The sequence below is a fragment of the Phalacrocorax aristotelis genome, chromosome 1 (assembly GCF_949628215.1).
Source record: "Phalacrocorax aristotelis chromosome 1, bGulAri2.1, whole genome shotgun sequence".
Lineage (NCBI taxonomy): Eukaryota > Metazoa > Chordata > Aves > Suliformes > Phalacrocoracidae > Phalacrocorax > Phalacrocorax aristotelis.
In genome coordinates this window covers 132,995,466-133,015,064 of record NC_134276.1, presented here as the reverse complement: position 1 = coordinate 133,015,064, position 19,599 = coordinate 132,995,466, and the positions used below count along the sequence as shown (strand labels likewise).

The 19,599-nt window shown below is 45.8% G+C and overlaps 1 protein-coding gene across 2 annotated transcripts in view; it reads right to left on the bottom strand.

Moving 5' to 3' along the window:
* The window catches only part of EPHA1 (EPH receptor A1), a 33,732-nt gene extending 14,573 nt beyond the window's left edge, over positions 1–19,159 (bottom strand). Inside the window, exons 1-4 of one of the 2 annotated variants that reach the window (XM_075108860.1) lie at positions 18,887–19,159; positions 15,640–15,707; positions 5,078–5,353; positions 2,976–3,366 (exon numbers count right to left, since the gene is read on the bottom strand). In XM_075108860.1, coding sequence (XP_074964961.1) covers positions 2,976–3,366; positions 5,078–5,353; positions 15,640–15,707; positions 18,887–18,980 — 829 coding nt within the window. In that variant the 5' untranslated portion in view covers positions 18,981–19,159. The remainder of the gene's footprint in view (positions 1–2,975; positions 3,367–5,077; positions 5,354–15,639; positions 15,708–18,886) is intronic. The other variant, XM_075108866.1, reaches the window with a different exon arrangement.
* Between the last annotated feature and the right edge of the window lie 440 nt (positions 19,160–19,599).

Here is a 19,599-nt window from a genome sequence, read left to right as displayed (position 1 = left end):
CAAACCCAGGAAGTAACCGGGCAGGCACCAGCTGGCCAGGCCAGGCCAGATCACCTGAGGCCACGTCTAGACCACTAAAGTGGGGCAGGAGGTGCAGGCAGGAACAGTGACACCCAGCTGCCTGCACGACCCGGACGCCAGCACGACCCCAGCCCCGGGCCCGGTGGGAGGGACGGGGCGCAGCGCGGGGCCAGTCACCGCGGGCAGCAGGCATGAGGACATCCAGCCTCGGCCCGGCGGCCCACGCAAGCCCAGACCAGCCCCGACCGGCGCCCTGGGAGCGGCGCTCACAGCACAACCCCGCAGCAAGGGAGAGCCCCCGGGGCCCGAGAGGGAGCGGCCCCGGCGCCTCAGGGCGAAGCCCCCGGCCCCGGCCGCCACGACCCGCCCCGCCGCCGCCGCCTGACCGAAGCGTTGCGGTGGTGGCGCCCCGCCCCTCGGCTCCCCCGCTGCGGCAACCAGTGCCCACGCACCTGCCGTGCCGGCACCGGCCGGCAGGTGGCTGCACAGCACCGACGAGGCGCCCCGCGGCCCACCGCCGCGGTGCCTGGGCCCTCTCCGGGGGCGGTGCGAAGCCTCCCCCGGAGCTCCCGGCTGGTCTGGGGGTGGGGGCGGCAAGCCTCCGGCGGGGGGCGGCCCGGGCCTGCCGCATGAAGGGGATGCGGAGGCGCTGCCCGGCGGGCTGCAGGCCGGGGAGCCCGGTTCCCATTGCTGCGTGCTTGCCTCCCTCCCCTGGAGGCCTTGGGCTCTCCGGGCAGAAGCAGATGAGCGGCTGCCATCGGTTTCCCCAGGAGTGCACCCGGCGGGCGAGATGCACAGCCCGCAGTCTCAGCTTCTGCTCAGCCCCTCTTGCCCCCGGCACCCGGTTTCCCCGCCCTTGGGCACTCACTCCAGGCAACAGGATGGGGAAAAACAGGCCTGGGAAAGGGTCTGCTCAGCACTGCTCGCCAGGCACCAGAGGGTAGAGAGGATGGCTGGGGCCCTCCCTTGATTTGTTATTCCTACAGGTGCTCATGTGGAGGTTGCCAGCAAGCACTGGGCTGCCTGCAGACACCAGACTTGAGCTGACAGGGAGCTCAGCTACCTGCTACCCTGCAGAGCCCATCAAGGAACCAGAACACAGGCCAGGGGCACAGCCAGCCTTTGTGTTCATGGAAAATTACATACTTGAGGATGTTAATCACGGAGCTCTGGGTTTATCAGCAGCAAAGTCTGCAACACTATGAGAGGCTGAGATGTAATGGTCTGGGCAGGCACAGTTTTTCTGGGGTCAGGGGATGGCTGACCCATTATGTACCTAGCAGAGCTTTATAGGGATGGGTATTCACTGAGAGGGTGAGTGAGCCAGTTCAGAACCTCAGCCTCTGGCTTTCTATTGCCTCCTGTCCTGTAGCAGAGGTCAGGCTCTCTTCCTTTCTGTTATGAGACAAGGGTCATAGTTCAGCTTTCCTTTTTTCTTTGGTTCCTACTTAAGGCAAAACTCAACCAGAAGACACTGCCAGAAGGTCTTCATCCTGTCCCCCTTTACATGTTTGAAGCAGAAGTCCTTCATCTTCTGAGGACAAAGTAGAAGCTGTGAACTGAGTCTTTACTTGGATTGTTCCCAGTTGTTTGCACAATGTCTGGTCCTCTCCACTGAGGGAGAGGACCCCAAGATATCCCCCAGCAGGTAACCTATATTCACCTTCTCTTCTGATCCTCCAATAAGATACTGGTCTGAACATGAAGTACCTCTCTCTACCCCTGCTAGGTTTTCCCCTCTTCCCTTCTTCTCCTGGGAGACCTCCCCAGTCCCTACTAATCCTACAAAAGACACTTCTGGCTGCAGCTGTACTTGGGCGGAGTGGGATAAAAGCACAGATGTAGAATGAACCTGTGCTGTGATAGCAGTCAGGGCTTGTCCAGGCATGACAGCTTCCCTGTCCCTTCCCAGGGGAGTGCTCTCAGGAGGGCGGGGAGAGCTCTGTAGCACCTAAGTGGAAAAACTGGCTGAGCTGTGCAAGGAGAGGACATTGCTGGAGAAGGGAAAGGCTTGTGTGCTTCAACATTCACCAGCTCCCCAGGCGAAGGGAGCAGCAAGCAGTGGGGATTCATAGAGGCACCAGATACTTGTAGTGGAGCAAAGGCAGAACAAAGCAGAGAGACAGGGAACCCCCTGACCCTGAAAGCAGTGCATGGATTCCCTTTTCTATATGCCTTAGCCTTGTGCCATATGGCTCTGACAACAAGAACAGAGATGTGCTTTTATCTTCCTCCCTGCAGTAACAGATATCCTCCAAAACATGTATCCTCTCCCCTGACAAACAAAGTTGCTCTAAGAAGCTGGATCTTGTCCCTTCTGTGGCAAAGGGAGAGCCTGTACTGCTTTCTCCAACAACCGTGGCTCACTCTGTGGCTTCAGTCCTCTGGTGACTCGTATGCCTGCTAATTGCTCTTCCTCAGAAATGAGCTGGACACCAACAGTGTTGTGCAATGTGCTTTACATGGTTTCCCATGGCAGAAGAGCCATCCCAGCCCAAGCAGAAGGGGATACAGAGGAGAAACCTGCCCCCCTCCGGCTCTCAGCTTTCTAGTCACAGGACAAATGCACTGTTCCATGCGTCCAACCCATGCCCTGGGAGAACAAGGCTGCCATTTAAGGGTTGGGAACCAGTTGTTGGGTGAGTCAGTGTCAATCACACAGTTGCAGCTCGCAGAAACTAGCTCCAGAGCTGAAGGCTTCTGGATGAAGCCCAAGAGGGAGTGGAGAGGTGTGTGCCGGTCTTACACCTGACACAAGGAGAAAAATCACAATTGAAAAATAGAAGCTAAGGAGAGGAAGAAAGGTATAAAGTACGTCTGGCAGCCACAGAGGGCAGGCAAGAGAGAGGCAGACCACACTAACTCCCCTAATCCCACTTTATGCGTAGAGGTGCTCTGATCTCTAGCTCCCTGGAACCTCTCCCATGGCCTACAGCCAGTGTCTGCATACTCACCTACGCAGCTCCCATCGACTTCCTCAAACCCCACAGCGCAAAGGCATCGGCCCATTGGTACCAGCCACTTCCCATCAGTGCTGCAGTGCATCCTAGGGGGAGACCCCACTTCTTCAGCTGCATACTCCACGCAGACCCCGGATACTTCTGTCAGCCCCTCTGAACCTGCTAACGTCTCTGGAAAGCGGGCCAGGCCCTGCACTGTCTCCGGGCAAGTCTTGTAGTACACTCGGACAGACACCATCGCCACGCAAGCCCCAGAGTTCTGGAAAGCCAAGTAGAAGCCCCGGCGAGATAGCTTCCCAATGGGGCACACTTCTGTATTCAGCTGCATGGCACCCGATTCGATGTCTCTGCTTGTGAAACTTCGATCTGCTGCCACAGTGTTGAGCTAAGCAAAAAAGACAACAGCGTTAACATCCAAGCAGGCAGCAGCAGCTGAGATACCCATGCCTCTCCAAATTCTTTTACACTAAGGCCTTTTAGAGGCTGTATGGTCAACTGTTTCTAATGCCAGTACACTGCATGCTTTCTTTGCACGTGGAGGAAGTGTTAACAACAGGATCCACATCCTTTCATGCCTCCATACTTTCTAGCATCTCCTTGCCAGTCATTCGCTGGTCTTATATAGTAACACTGTTCTGGGTCTCTGATCTTAGAGGTCTTTAGGAACTAAAGGAGCAAATCTCTCTTCTGTTATATCATTCTTTGCGAATTGTATGCGGTAAAATCACAACAGCACTTAGAGTTGTGTTTTTAAATTGACCACTGAATTACAGCCACCTGTTTCTAGGCTGTACTTGATGCAGATCAGATCATTTACTGCAAGGTGCTTCTCATGCAGCACTCAACATATTTCAGCACTGTAGATACTCAGGTGAAAAATGCTCCCATGCTCTTGCAATCCCACTGCATCAGCAAACAAGGGATGAAAGAGAGAGAGAGATACGCTTTCAATGCTTGGGCAAATGGGAAAAGGTTCCATGATATCACGTGACATGGAAAAGCTGGCCTACAGGTGGGGTGGCCTTTCTTCTCAGAGAAAGAGCATTACAACTGGTTCTTTCCACCGCAGACCCCTCCCCATTACATGACACTACACTCCGTGTAGCTGGACAGCAGGTGAAAGGATCTATACAGCAACTGCATCTGGCAGTTTTAGGCAGCTCTAGACAGCTTTAGGACTTGTGGAGTGCAGACTTGTGTGACTCAGGAATCGCACAAATTCACCTGGTAGGTCCTGGCTGCAGGGAATATGGAGGAGAACTGGGGAGGGAGGGGAATCTGTTACCAGAGTCCTGCTCTGCCCATGGTGGCCTTTACTGTTCTTTATTTTCATCACATGCCATTTAAACTGCAGAGGAGAGGGCAGTCAGATAATTCATGGCTGTGGCTTCTTTTAGGACAGAACTGGGTTATAGAATTTCCTTTACAAAAAATCTGAGGTTCCCTGATCTGCAATTCAAATATTTCCATGGCAAGAGGGCACTATGTTGGGGGAAACAGCAGTTAAAATATAGTGATGCTAAATACTTTCACACAAGGGAGAATTTCATACTAGATGACCTCTAAAGATCCCTTCCAATCCAAACCATTCTATGATTATAGCAGTCTACCACCTCCAGTTTTTGGGAAAAAAAAAAAAGACCATGTGTCTCGTAACAGTCTGAATAAGTGATCAGGAGCACAGAGACCTGAATTGGATTCTTCACTTGGTCTGATCTTGCTTTGTTGCCTAAGGCAAGTCAAATTCCTTTGACCTCTACTTTACTATTTCTAAAAATTGGTGTAACCATCTAACACTAATGAGTCCTTTAGAATCCTTACCTACATGGTGTCCAGTTAAATAAGCGTTTATGAGAATGGAGGGCTGATCTCATTTGAAAACTCCTGTGCCACCTGTGGCAAAGACTGCTCTGAGCATCACAGAGGGCACTGGGGGCAAAGTTTATTCTAAGGACAAGCTTACTATCCATGCCCCTCCCCAGATGATGGTTCTCCTGGTCTCTGTCAGACAACAAGACACACCTAGTTCAAGCTGAAAGATATGACTAGTTTAAGCAGAAAGACATGACTCAGTCTTCACCCCCAGCACTACAGACCTTGATGAACAGCGGGCGGCGGAACTGGATCCCAACATCTTGTTCAGACTCCATGTAATAGAGATTGAAGGTCTCTTTGCAGGTCACCACTTCACCTTTGAAGCTCTTGCAATCCCTTACAGTAAACTTCAGCTCCACATAAACGCGGGAGGCTGCCTCACCCCGGTAAATCCAGTTGGTGCGAAGCCAGTGATCAGTGTCACCCTCGGAAAGCACACTGCAGTCCTGGTACATATAGACCGGGGTACCATTTATCATTTGCTGCACTTCACTCCACTGCTCCCAGGGTAGAAGAAAACACACATTGTTAGACAGATGTGAGAAGCAGGTTTCACTTCAAATATGGCAAAATCTAGCCTAAAAGATCTCTTCACATAGAGGAATGGATGACCTCTGCTCAAAGCCTGGCTAGCTAAAATGTCTCTTACACTGAACAAAAGCTGCATCTGGTCTAGAGCCCCATATCTGCCTAAACTCTTCACATAGGGAGCAAAGAGGATACTGTGGTTAGGATCTAACTTATGACAAATTGAAGGGAACAACAGTGCATGGACCCTTAGATATTCCCTTTATCCTACCTCAGTTCCAATCTATTTCTTTCATACACTGTCTTATCCTAGACTGAGAAAAAGACCCACTGCTCCCATGTATTGGCCACTACTCTCTGCCACCATTTACATTCAAAGCAGTATGTACAGCAGGACACACCAGACGAGGATTATCTGCCCCTGAAAATAATGCACAGTACTTTGTGGTAAGAGAAAAGATGGGAAGGTCAGTTGCAGAAGAACTGTGCTAGAGCAAGCACTCATTCATTTGGAGTTCATGCTTCTTTAAGTGTGATATTTTGCAAACCCTCATTTAACTATTAAAACTCAGTTGATTTTCCTGACTTCATACTAGGTTCTGCATCTTCCCCAGGCAAATAATGGCTGAGAGGAGGACGTGGGCCCAGCTGGTTATATGACCTCACTGATACTATTTGTATGAATCTAGTAGAGTCTGATATGAATTTTAACACATGCTTTCACTGAATTTTAGGTGGTTCTCGTTTTGTTTCCTCACCACAGGTCAGATACTCAAAAGTGAATATTCTTTGCGTTTTGTAAGTCACACATGAGAACTGAAAACTTGGAAAGCAAGGATTTGTCCACAGGGAAAATAACTTAGATCCGTTTTCACCCATGCTAAGAGTATCTTTCTCATTATGCTTTAAATGTTTAATCAAATTAAATTTAAACAAGTGCCCACATAGGTATTGGCATCTTGGTTTTAATCCCAGGTTAAGATGCAATTTAAACAAGGCCTCAGTCTCTATATTACTCTAGGCTTGTCAAGTCTCATGGGCTGAGCATGAGACATTTCTCCAGCACCACCACCTCCTGTCCTCACAGTACAATGCTGCAGCCTCTCTCCTAGCTTCTGATCCCGCAGACCAGGTCACTCTGCCAGTGGAATATAAGATATGAACCCACAGAGTGCCAAAGGAGGCTCCGCTTTTACGCCATGATTTAGATCATACCTCCTATGCAGCTCCACGCTGAAAACTACCAGAGTGCTTTCTCCACTAGCAAGCCCTGCTGATAGCACAAGCTCATATCTGGCTGATTTCAGCCATTTGCCTAAGTGCATACTAGCATTCTCCTCCCAGGAAGTTCTGCTGAGGGTATCTATGTGTCCCTTCTTGTTTCCTTTCTTTCTCCAAGTAATTAATCTCCAGTGTTACCCCACCCTCTTAATCTGATCCAGCTGGCATATACCTGCACCACACAGGATTTACACTTATTTCACTTACTGCTGGTCAAACTTCTTAGGATAGCAAGAGAGAGAAACAGACTGATCAGTCTCAGTTGATCAACCAGAAGGGGCAATCACTTAATTGCCCCTTGTACTATGTCATTGAAAAACTTTTGGAAAATACTGCAGAACTGAATTTACAACACATCCTGAAACATACTGAAATAGAAGAAATGAAGTTAGAAAGGAGAATAAGAGCAAAGTAGCTTCCATAAGAAACTGCCAATGATAGGACTGGCTTTTAGAAGCATTTTTCCATGAGTGTCTGCCTCTACCAAGCTGATTGGAAATGCATAATTGCATTTGAAGGCTGTGAGTTAGACAAGTTTTCATCACCAGTTTATCCTAAAGCAATGCCACAGAGATGTCTCACCAAAAGACATGAGCTGTTGTGATGCGTGTCCTGAATACACCATTTTCAAAACTTAAGTGATACAGGACCAAAATTTCACTTTCAGTAGTGACAACTCTAGCAGAAAAATTTCCTTTAAACTCTACTGCTGGAAAAAATCCAGCTGCTAACTCCTATATTTCTTAGTTCATCTCAGTCCAGCTTCTTCCAGACTGAGCTCTTCAGGGCAAAGGTGCTTAGCACTGACTATTGCACAGTTTCATATGCAGAGCGGCGCAAAAAAAATGACAAGGGAGTCTGACTTGGTTTTTCTACACTCTACTGATGATGGGTAAAGGAAGTAAAATGAGGATATTTATGCTAACAATACAGAACTATTGTTAAATATGCTTGTGAATTCTTTTCATTATTCAGTGAAGCTTTTAAATTCAAAGTAGTAGAGGAAAACTGTTACATACAACACTTAATGAAAGAGTGAAGAGTCCAGAAGTTGCTAGGCAACTATCACACATCCTCAAAGAATCTGCTGCAAAATCAAAATGTACACATCAGATTTTTAATGTAGTGTTCTTAATGAACATGTGTGGTAAAGTCTGGCTCAATCATTATGAATTAGTTGGCTCTCCAGTTTGACTGCTAATGACATTGAATCCACCTCCTTTGATAATATAACTTGCTACCCATTTCATTCCAGAACTGTATCCTTACTTCAGTTGTCAGTTTGGCCATAGGATGGGAAACATTCTTCTAGGAGAAGTGGGGGTCAGTGGGAGTCAGATTTCCTCATTTTAGCAGTGAGCGAACTGTGTTTTTATGATGTTACAGAAAACTCTCTCATGAGATTCAGAATCACAGAAAGACTTAGGTTGGAAAGGACCTTTGGAGAGGTACTTCCCCTGCTCCAAGCAAGCTAAAGTTCTTAAATTCTTTAAATTTCAGTCTTTAAAACTCCTTTTAAACTAGTCTTTTAAAATTAAATCCTTTTTTTAAGTTTAAGTTTAAACTGTCTTTAAACTAGTCTTCAAACTTTTAAAACCTTTTAGAATTCTTAAAAAGTTGCTAAGAAAACAAAAGCCAATGCATTCAGGAGAGGGCCATAAATTAGTAACTTGTCTTTCTAAAATTCTAAGGATGTAGCCACTGGATTTGAGAACAAAAAGGTGTTCTGTACTTCTCAGGAACCCATATAGTAACACAGGCACTTAGTTCCAGACATTTGTTCTTGAAAGTCTTGGTCTGGTGGTATAATACAGAGCAAAATAATTCCAGCACAGCACATTAGTGTTAAGTGAACGAAAACCTCAGAGCAAAAGTCCTATCTCAATAACTTCAGAACACTGCAAGTTTAGGAAAAAGGAAGGCAACTTTCCTCCCACTGCAAAGTTGAATTCAATATAAAGAAAGCAGTGGCAGAGACGAGCTGTCTTTATGGAGACCGTTCTGAATTACTGGAATAACAATTTGGAAGGGTGCCGGTAGATACTTGTAGCAAACAGTATTGGTTTGGTCTGCCTTGCCTAGACCAAAGATAAGATAGGGTACGTGCCTTTAATATCTGCCTTGATTGACTCTGAATAGATTATACAGTTTGAAGGCTTACTAAGGAAGGCTTACTCTGCTTTTTGTATACATGAACCTTCTTTAGGTTAGGTCTGTGCCAAGGAACCTATCTAGGACAACCTGTGATTCCTCCATCCATCTGTTCTTCCTAGGATCTTCCATAAGGTATAAAATGGAAACAAACTGAGACAGTTCATGTGTCTTTTTGGAGCTACTGTAGGCATCAATAAAGCGGTCTCCTGTTTTTAGTCAACCCAACAAACTTTTTATGATGATGAATGCAAATTTCATCCTTGCTAATAAAGAGGTAGGCTACCAGTGACAGAGGCAGCAGACTGTGACAGTATTGCAAATCCTTAGGCTCAGACTTGAATCAAAAGAGCTCGTGGCTTGCAATAGTAATGCTAAAATACATCTGACAAAAATCTGTCAGTAGGTAAAGCTAGACCAGCCAGTCAAAAATAGCAGCACCACAATGGTGTTCTGACAGTATTCCAGAATGAAGTCTCTGTGACCCTTCACTGAAAGTTTCTCAATACTCTTGCAAGTTCTTTTGCTGGTGTGGAAGACAATTTAGATGATGATGATGAAAGAAGTGTGGTGACATCTAGACACTTAACTTCATGAGTCCTATAACTTTTGATCTAAGAACAGCAAAGTGTCTGCTTTTATTTCTTTGATCTTTGGCAATGGTCAGGGAAGTTTGATTTCATCACATCATCATGGAGTCTTTGACACAACTGAACATAGAAGTGATGTTTACTTGTCTATAATATCTTTCTGGGTGGGATGATACATTTTTTCCCCACAACGATCCATTGATTATTTTCAGGGAGGAGCAACTGCATTATGTAATTACTTGTCCTTTAGGGCACTAGCACACAGGTCTCCATCCCACCCATCTCCTTCCAATTTAACTTGTATTCCAGTTCTTATGGGAAGATAAGGTGTTCATAATGAGCCACAGAGCACCAGCATATTGATTACAGAACCTGTTTATCAAAGCCAGGTTTTGCTGTCAGCTCATTCTCTGAGCTGTCTGGCCACATTAAGGTATTGCATGAAAACAGTTCTGGTCACAACAGGTGCTACTACATGAGGGATAATGATACTCTAGTCCAACATTTCACCTAGGCATTTTGGAAAATTTGTTTCATATATACATATCAATATAACAATATTAACAATATCAATAACTACAAAAAGGACAGGAGTGGAAAATCAGATGGTGCATCTTAAGAGTTCAGAGTTCATGGCTAACATCATATTACTAAAAAAGCAAATGTTAGCTCTCATTTTTGCACTACACTGCACATGGCATAGGATCCATTGTAAATGGAAGTGACTTTTTTTTTCAAGGCAAAAGGTTTTATATGGTGTGAGTTATGGTTTTGTATGGTGCGTCATGTATGCTTCCGGTATTTACAGAGAACCTGGGAAATTAGTCTGATGGCAATGGACAATATTTGCTCTGTTTGCATAGATTCCTTTTAAAAGTGACAGATCAGGAGGAATCCCTCACAGGGACAGGGTAATTGTGCCTTTTCGTAGAGATGATCAAACCTGCCTGGAGAAAAGAAGCTGCAGGATGTGGTAGCATGAAAGTCACAGTGAGGAGTTTGCAGGCTCCAGGTCAAGCACAGGGAAGCCAGCAACTAGGCCTCAGAAGCAATGGAAATAACCTTCCAAGAAATCAGGAGGGATGGGCACAACTTTCTACAACTCTCCCTCTGAGGTGGTAAGAACAATTCAAAGCACAGGACCATCTGGCAAAGACACAGCAGGCAACAATAATGTATAGCCTTTACTTTCTAACTTTCCTGCTTGCAAACTCACCAGTATTTTAGTTGGTATTATAATAAAAGCTGGGTTTTGTTTTTTACTTTAAATAGCCTGTGAGTCTTCTTTGAGGACCTTGCTACAGGCAGACTCATCTCAAAGCTGCAGCTGACTTGTGCTGCTTTTGTTTTGACGTGAAGAAGTTCACTGAACCTTGTCCACTCTCATTCAACTGCTATAAAAGGATGAATCAGCTTCCTGAAGCTACTAGGCGACAGTGCTGTCATCACTGTAGTCCATGAGCAGCCATGGTGATGCATGTCATAGTTGTACAGCATCTTTGCTTTGGCTTAGAACTCTGTCTATTCTGCCCTTCAGGTCACAGCACTGCATGCAGTAGCTCAGATTTCTGCTTGGGTTTGTGGCAGTGACTTCATCCTAGGTTGGTGGTTCCTGCAATCTGGCCTACGGTACAGGTATTAATTTACACTTCCTCTCATCTCACTTCTTTTACTCCCCCCCTCCCACGTCTCTGAGTAAAGTATATCTTGATATGCATAACAATTTTTTCCTTCTCTCCCAAATCCACACAAAATAACTAATTTTCACTTAACAGAATATTATCAACAAGTATCTCCACCAGTCTGCATATCAACAGCAGCAGGGCATGTCAAGATATGATCCTGAAGCCAGAGCTGTTCCCATTTCCAGTTAGTTGTTGACTTTACTAGGCATTTGTCCCTTACTTCTATACAGATCCTGTTCAATTGGAAGAGCTAATCTTCTACGTCTGATACTTATACTGAGAGCAGGCTGAGTACTGCTACTCGATTCCAGGTTCAGAGGTGATTACATCCCTTTGAGTTGTATCTTAAAGGACATGCGTTGTCAACAACTGTGGGAAGAGATGCACACAATTGCATTTCTGATGGTTATTTTTCACACCACCGTTGGATGCTACAAAAAGCTGACTGGTTGAGAGTCTCCAGAGTTACTCATTCCAAGTAAGACTATCTAAGTAAGATACTAAGAAGTCTAATTAGAAGTGAACTGCCCTGGTTTAATGAAATAGGAGTGCTGTGCTGCAATAACTTGCAGGTTGAAGGCTGTGTGGCCCACAACACTATTTCCTTCATGACCAGGCCTATCTGTCTGAGTGAAAGTGGTGGAAATAGCAACCAGCCACCAGCTGTTACTAACATCTGGGCAGAACACAACCTCGCCTTGCTAGAACCTGAAGGCATGTAAACATTATCATGTGGTCAATGATACAAAAGTTGCTGACAGATCACAGGTACTTGACCTAGTCTAAAGAAAATAATTGAGCTGCGTAGAATTTGTACTATGCCTGGGATTTAATAGGAAAATAATGGTGTCCGAAAATAAAATATCTGAGCACTGGCTTACTCATATTGCATTCACATAGCTTTGGCAGCTGCTGTGTTCATAATCAGACTCCTGTGAAACATGAGGTGCAGAACTGCACAGGAATTACATAATTTCCAAAGTTTTTCAAATGTTTTTGAAGCCACGATAGTTGAAGTTAGTGGCTATTTGTGAATAGCCCCTGGGATACATTAGGTCACTGGGACTAAATGAACATCCTTAGTCCTGTGTGAAGGTAGACTTTGTAAAAGTTGAGCAGATCAGGTGCCATGCACATTGGGAGTCCTGGTAGAAAGTTTGAAACTCATAGAAACTCTTTTCATAGCAACACTTTGAAGCATGTGTGGATGCAAGCAAGAGTATGGAATTGGATGAAAAAAAGGTCTTCCACCTTACCATGCATAGCAGACTGAGAACAACGGCAGCCTAGAAAGGAGACTAAGAAAATAATCTGAAAACTTTAATGATATTATGATCCATGCAGGAATATCATTTGGGAAAAATAAGCTCCATAAACCAGACACCAGCTGAGAACTTTGGGTCTCTACTCCAATCCCCTGCTTACAGCAAGGCTAACTTGAAAGCCAGGTTGGGTTGCTCAGGGCCTTGTCTATTAAAAGCAAAATGCAAGAGGATAGCATGACTCCTCATCACCATCTGTTCAAAGCTGATGCAATTATACTTGAAAGCAAAATAGAGATAAATAACTTTTTATACTGTTATTTTACAACCTGCCAAGAAGCAGTGCTATGATGTCCAGTAACTGAATTTGTTCATTATAGGATTTGAGAAGTCCTTTTTGGACAGTTTCAGTGATTTTTTAAAAATCAGTTCAAGTAGCCAGGCTGTTTTTGCAGCATGGGGGGCCTTAAAGAAATGTCAGAGTAAGTAAATTCTGCATCCTCACACCTTCAAAGGGATTGTCATTAGCTCTGTAATATATGTTGAAAGACGGGAATCTACCACTAGTACTGTAATACACCTCCCCATGCCCAACTGGTATTGCTATCTCAAAAGTTCAGAGACAAAATATTTATCAAAGAATTTGTTAAATGGTGGGGGGTAGTGCAGAAGATAAGAAAGTTATTACAGGAACTACAATCTGCCTTTTTAAGGGCCTAGTTTCCAACAGTAGCCTAAAATGAATGAAACCCTTTCTAAATAGCTGTTACAAAGCAAACTAGCACAAACCTTTTAGCAAACAAACTTCTACAGACACTTTACTTAAAGTACAGACAATTTCACTTAAAGACTACCTTTAAGCTTAGACAAGATTTCACTGCCAGTTAGTGTGCTCTAAGAGTCCAGAAAAATGACCCATGCTGTCCAAAACTGCCTGGTATACAGCTAGATGTTCTTAGGTTGAGCATGTGTTAACAGAAGCATTGTCTATACTGGATACAGACCACGTTTGATCATGAAACTATCACACATGGCAAGCCACCTCATCCATTGTCAGTGGCTAAAAGTGAGGAGAAAACAAACGTGTAATTCTGCCTCCACAGAATTATCCAACCTCTTCTATGCCTTGGAGACCTATATAAAGCATAAAAATTCCTTGCAGCAAATTCCTTCTCTGTGTGATAAGCATATTGCCACAAATCCGGCTCACAGAAGGGAGATCTCTGGCATCTGAGGTTAGGTAGAAGTAGCAGTGTTACATGAGATACACCCTTCAACTCTATGCAATACAGCTCATATGTTTCCAGCATGTTACTAATCAAGCTAGTAAGACTATCCAGTGTTAATCTTAGCTTTTTTTGTGTCAAAAAGGTTCTGAACTAATCTCAGTTCTCTTTCAAACATAATTATTTCTTCATTTTGGAAGAATGGTTTCAGAAACAGTTGTTCAAAGTTCTGATTCCAAGAGAATTGCCCATTGTTCCCTTTTTGCTTGTGGCAATTTGTCAGCTTTCCACCTAGCAGTTATTGGGAAATGACGTAATTAGACAAATGCCTGCAAAAGAGTTGCTCATCAGAAGTCAATGAATCTATTCTTCATCCTCTGTTAGTTTACCAGTCATCAGTATCCCGATCTATTAGTTTAGATTGCTGTCAGGCCATGTTTTCCAGCATCATCTACAATTCCCAGCTACAACTACTATATTTTAAATATACATATTTTAAAAAGCAAATGTGGCACAAGAAGAAGGGTATGCCAAATTCTAGCACTGCTGTGAACCTACTGTGCAAAAATCAGATATTCTGTAACAAAGATTTTATCTTCTTTCTACCATTATTTTCAGAATGCACTCTGCAGTGTTTTTTTCCCAGTCTCTTCAAGAAACAGACTTCATCAGGAACATGCCTGGAGCCTAGTGTTGGGTTAAAATTACCACAGAGACAGTTGATGGGGACAACAAAGGGAACAATGGGGAAAGCATGATCTACATGTATGTCTTACCAGGGCACCTGTTTTGAGTAGGGTATAATAATAATAATAGTAATAATAATAATAACCAAATCAGCTGTACTAATGAAACAAATGCTGTTATGCCAGTACAGGAGAACTTCACTGTCTGGCTCCAGTTCACCCAGCAAGACTACCAGGAGTAGGAGAAGGCTGGGGTGAATTTAAACAAGTCACAGCGCATTACAGGGGAAAGTTATGAAAATGAATTAGGAACAGGCTGAACCCAGGACTACTTTATAAGCAGCAAGGGTAAAGACTCTTTCTCTATAGGAGAGTTTGGGGGCTTGCGAGAAAGATGAGAGCATGGATGAGGAACTGGAACTATGTATTAACATACATCCTTCTAACCACAGCAGCATAGTCCCTGAATTCCCTTTCCTTTGTGCCTTCCTTGCACCACTCCCACAGTCCTGCTGTTACAAAGGAAACCATCTTCAATAACCTGGGTTGTGATGTTAGAAGGACTGCTGAACTGTACTTGATGCAAAATAGCTGTACTTGTACAAAAATGGCTGAGAGTTCAGCAGTCCGTTTGGGTTCAATTTTGCAGTGGTTTCAGGAGTATATTTTGAAGCACTTCCATCAACTCAATTTTACAGCCATGAAACAAATGGAAATGTCTCTCTCATTATCAGCTGTGTGGGCCAAACACAGCATTAGAGCTGGGTGTAAAGTCCTAGGACCTTGCAGCCCACCCAGTACACCAGACTGCTGCCCCATGAGTTAACAGTTATTTCTTCAGTCAGCTGCTGATTTAAATTTGTAACTGATTCATTCAGCTCAGTATTCAAGAGAAAAAAAAGACAGAACAACCTTAAACAGGCAGAGATTCTAAATTCTTAAGAGACTTGGAGACAGAAATATTTCTGCTATGGTTATTTGCCCAGAAAAGGGTAAATATTTGCAACATGTTAGGATGAAAAACTGGGTGATGGTTTCATTTTTAACTTTTTCTCTAGTAAGTTTTATTACTTCATGGAAACAATATATTTCAAGGACAAGTTCAACCACTGAGAGCTACTGGAAGTCAATAGTCATCAGAAGAGCTCCTGGAAGTCAGTGAGGCATCAGTCCTCGAACAGCTGGCTAGTGGGCAAGGCTGCAGATGTGAAGGGCCTACCAAGGGAGAGACACTTAGAAAGCATACAATGTCCAGGAGATGGTGGAGATGCAGAAGTCCAATTTTGGGAGGCAGGATGAAATTACAACTTGGATTATGCTTTTCCATTATTTAGTACTCCCAGTGGCTCCCCTTCCTTGAATGTGTGTACTCACCCCTACTTCTGGAGGGTCTGGAAGCCAGCCCAGTTCACCCTGCGCAGTACTTGTGTCGAGTAGATTCACTGAAGACCAGAAGGAGAAAAAAAAAGAAATCAGTGACCCAACTCATATAGCCTGTGGACTGGCTTCATTCTCCTTTTGTCACAGAAGGCAAAACCTGCACTTCCCTTCTCAGTCCTACATCCTTTGTGACCTTTTGCCTTCAAAAAACACAGCTAGAGGAAGGATGGAAAGATACAGGACAGTGCAGCTAGTCAGGAGTGAAAAGATTTTCCTCATATATGAGACCCCCTCCCCTTCCACCCTCCTCTCAAGTAATACCTGCACACATCCAAAAAATGCAACACTGACAAATTTTCCGCCTCCTAAAGCTGCCCCAAAATGGAAGCAGAAAGCTGAAGCCTATTGAAATAGGAATCCATGATTAGCAGCTGAACACATCTTTGCTTTGAATAGGCAGCAGACAAATGGATGAAGAGGCAGGCAACCAAATAAATTACCAACACAAAAGATCAACCAGTGTCCCCTAGAGGTACTATTCAGTGCTTGAAACACTGTGGGAAAGTACAGAGTCAATGTAAAAGGGACTTTCCACCACCACAGTACCCAAAAACCATGAGATGCATCAGATGCTTAAACTGCTGAGCCCTTGACCTCTGACCTAGGCTGTCCACCCTCTGATGATGGCCTAGAACACGTTTCACTCTCTCCCTCAACGACTGTTTTAGCCATGACAGGCTAAAAACAGCTCCCAGGCATAGCATTGCCACCTCTTGCAGAATTGCACTGCATGGCTGTGTTGTTAAGCCTTGGTTTCTGGAGTCACGTGACAAAGGAGAAATTCAGCAGTATGTTCATTGTTAGCCCTCAAAGAAATTTTAAAAAGGTGATCAGAGTTTGCCCTCAAGTCTTGATCTGAAGAGAAATTAAAAGTGTATCACTTCATAGGCAAACAGAAAGAAGGGAGAGGAGCCTAGAGTATTTGTATTGCTGGATGTGCAGCTTCTCGCCTGCCTTTGGGTCTGCTGGTGCTGCCAGAACAGACTACTAGTTTTGAAGCACCTATCGCCACCCCAGCTTGGGAACATAGGAAACAGGAGAAATTCCTTGGATTCCCTTTTAGATTCCTGTGGCTGTATTCAGAGAGGTCATTTCTAAACATCTCAGAAGAGAATTTGGGGGTGAAAGGTAGGAGGGGGAAAATATTTAAATGGCATTTAAATAACCAGATTTTCTCCCCCTCATCTGACCACTTTACAAATACTGCCTGCCAACTACAAGTAATAGAGTGTAAAGTGCAGATCAGCTAGAGTCCTGTGGAATGAGGAAGCAGGCTGTGGGCCCAGAATGAGAGATAAGAGGGATTGCACTGCTGTTCTCACCTGTGAAACACCCTTTCGGGATTGGGAGGAGGGAGAAGCAGGAATCCAGGTTTTACAAGTTCGCAGCATTCACAGCATGGTCATATGGCAAAACCTTCCTGGCCACAGACTCCCTGTCCAAACAAGGCTACTCACTCGCTTTTCTTCTACTCTCACTCTCTCTATTTGAGATACTGTTCTTGTGTTGTTGGCTCCAAAAACTCTCAGGGTAAGGTAACCTGTCCTTCCAGAACCATCACCCAGATAGATAATATCTATCCCACGCACTTCAGGCCTAAAGCAGTGATGTGGAAGTGAGAGGGGCTGCATGGCAAGTTCTAGCAGAGCAAGAGAAGAGAGGAACTCAGAAGTGGCTGGGACGGGAATCTGGCACAGCCCATGTACCACGCTGATGCACCGCCCGCAGCGGCTCCTTCAACTGCTGAGTGCCCACTGGAGGGGGTGAAGTCCATTCTCAAGAAGTTCCTCTCAAAGTGAAACCCACAACAGGGATTCTCCCAGGAAAGGAGGAATGAGTCAGCAAGACTACAAGAGCACAGGGAACACGAGTACTCTGGGTCTACTAGCTCACTGGTCCACAGTTTCACTGCTAGGAACCCCTGGTGGCATTCCAGCCATACGGGAGGAGGTCTCCCCAAAAAGAGTAAAGTCTTGTGGTAAGAGAGGGCACCAGGGAAATGCGGTATTCCCAGACAGACACGTTAAGGGAGAGTGGATCACAGACAGCCCAAATGAGTTGGTTCAGATAGGGGAGAAGCTGGCAGAGAAGTCCCTGAGCATTACTGCCAACTACTGGTCACACACTTACAGAAACCAGAGCCTTCATGGTGCTACCTTATATTACTTCTCACCTAGGCTGGCCTCTCCACAATGTCTGCTAGCTGCATCCATGTAGCTGGATCCTTAACACACATGTGCTTGTCAAGAATGCTTTAAAAGAGCACTCGGCCCTCACAGAGTCTGAGATGAGCCCATGGATGAACTGCCAGTTATGACTAAGTCCTCTCAATCGAGACCCTGGAGCAGCAAAGGAGAGGGCTGTCCTTGGGATGGAAAAGCCCCAACACCTCTCACTATGCGAAACAGAGACTAGAAGTCTCTGGCAGGAATTAACTACAGGAGGAGGTAGGGAATATAACAGAGATTTAGTCTACCTCAGCGCTCTATTAAAATTCTCATTCCCCAGATGTTTCATAACCACTGTGCAACTGCCAAGATGGAAGAAAAAAGATCACTATATCTAATAAAAGGGACTAAGTGGAACAGAGGAAGGAAGCAAGGGAGTCTTAAGAGAAGAGGTGGAAGAGGAAATTGTAAAGCCCAGCTCTACCTTCCAACACTGGGGTAGGTGCAAGAGACTACCTCATCTTCCAAGTCTCCAAAAAAATGACTGTCCTTTTGCTCACAAGGGTTAACTCCCAAGAGGGCTTCCTGAGGAAACTGCAGGGGCGTTGGTAGGGAAGGGGGGAGAAACTTTCTGAGTTTGTGTTTAAACTTGTTATCTGCAATGCTTGTGTTTAAGGCAAACAGAGGCGGAATTCTCTTGGGTCACTGGATATGCAGAGGCATTTGTGCTTCAACTGGAAGGGGATAGAGAGGGAAGGGGGAACATACCTGGGTCAGTTCACTGAGCCACCAAGAGTTGGCTCGGGTTTGATTCTGGCCTTTGTCCCTTCACACCCACCTGCCCTCCCTAGACACCCCAGTCCACCTCCAGTCCCTTCGTGTGGGCTGTGGTGTCCCTGAGGCCCCACTCCTGTTGGTCAGGCCTTGTTCCCTGCCCCTTAGAGAAGTCCCTTTCTGCCTGCCCGCCCAAGCCCAGCCCTCCAGGCAGAAGGACCAGCAGGTCCCACGCTTACCTTCTTTCCCAGGTACCTCAGGAGGAAGGAGAGCCCAGAAGAGAAGGAGCCAAAGGGAGAGCTTGATCCCACTGCTCCAGGTCCTCAGCTCCATGCTGGCTTTAGAGGGGCGCTGGCTCCCAGCCCCTGCCTGCTCTCCTGGCTCAGGCCTCCGAGCCTTGGCTCCTGCTCGCAGTACATGAACCTCTCACGCAGCCTCCTGACTGGAGCGCACACATTGCACAACCTCCCTGCCTGGCCCACAGTTATGATGAAAGATCAAGGCAAGTGGGTGGAGAAGCCTTACTGCCTTTACCTGTTTTAAAGGGGCTGGTCACAGACTTCCCATCTGGCAGGCAAATGATCCCACCTTAAAGGCAGCCACCTTTTTCCTGGGAGCCTCCCTCCACCTTTGCTCCAGTCTCGTAAAAGGCTCACGATTGCCACCTTCTGGGCAGCCCTCGCCACCGTCCCGGCTCCGGCTCCGGCTCCGGCTCCTGCTCCGGCGCCGCCGTGCCCGGGCGGCCCTGCGGGGGCGGCCGCTCGGCGGGGCGCCCGGCCGGGGCTGGCCCCCGCCTCTGCCCCCGGGCCCCCCGAGCTGCGCTGGTAACCAGACGTTCTTTTAGAGATGAAAACATCCCAGGCACTGTGTTAGAGACTGCTCGGTCCATTTCTTTCTGTGATAATGTGGCTAAAACCACTGAGCCTTCCTGGCAGTAGATATTTAGGGAAAT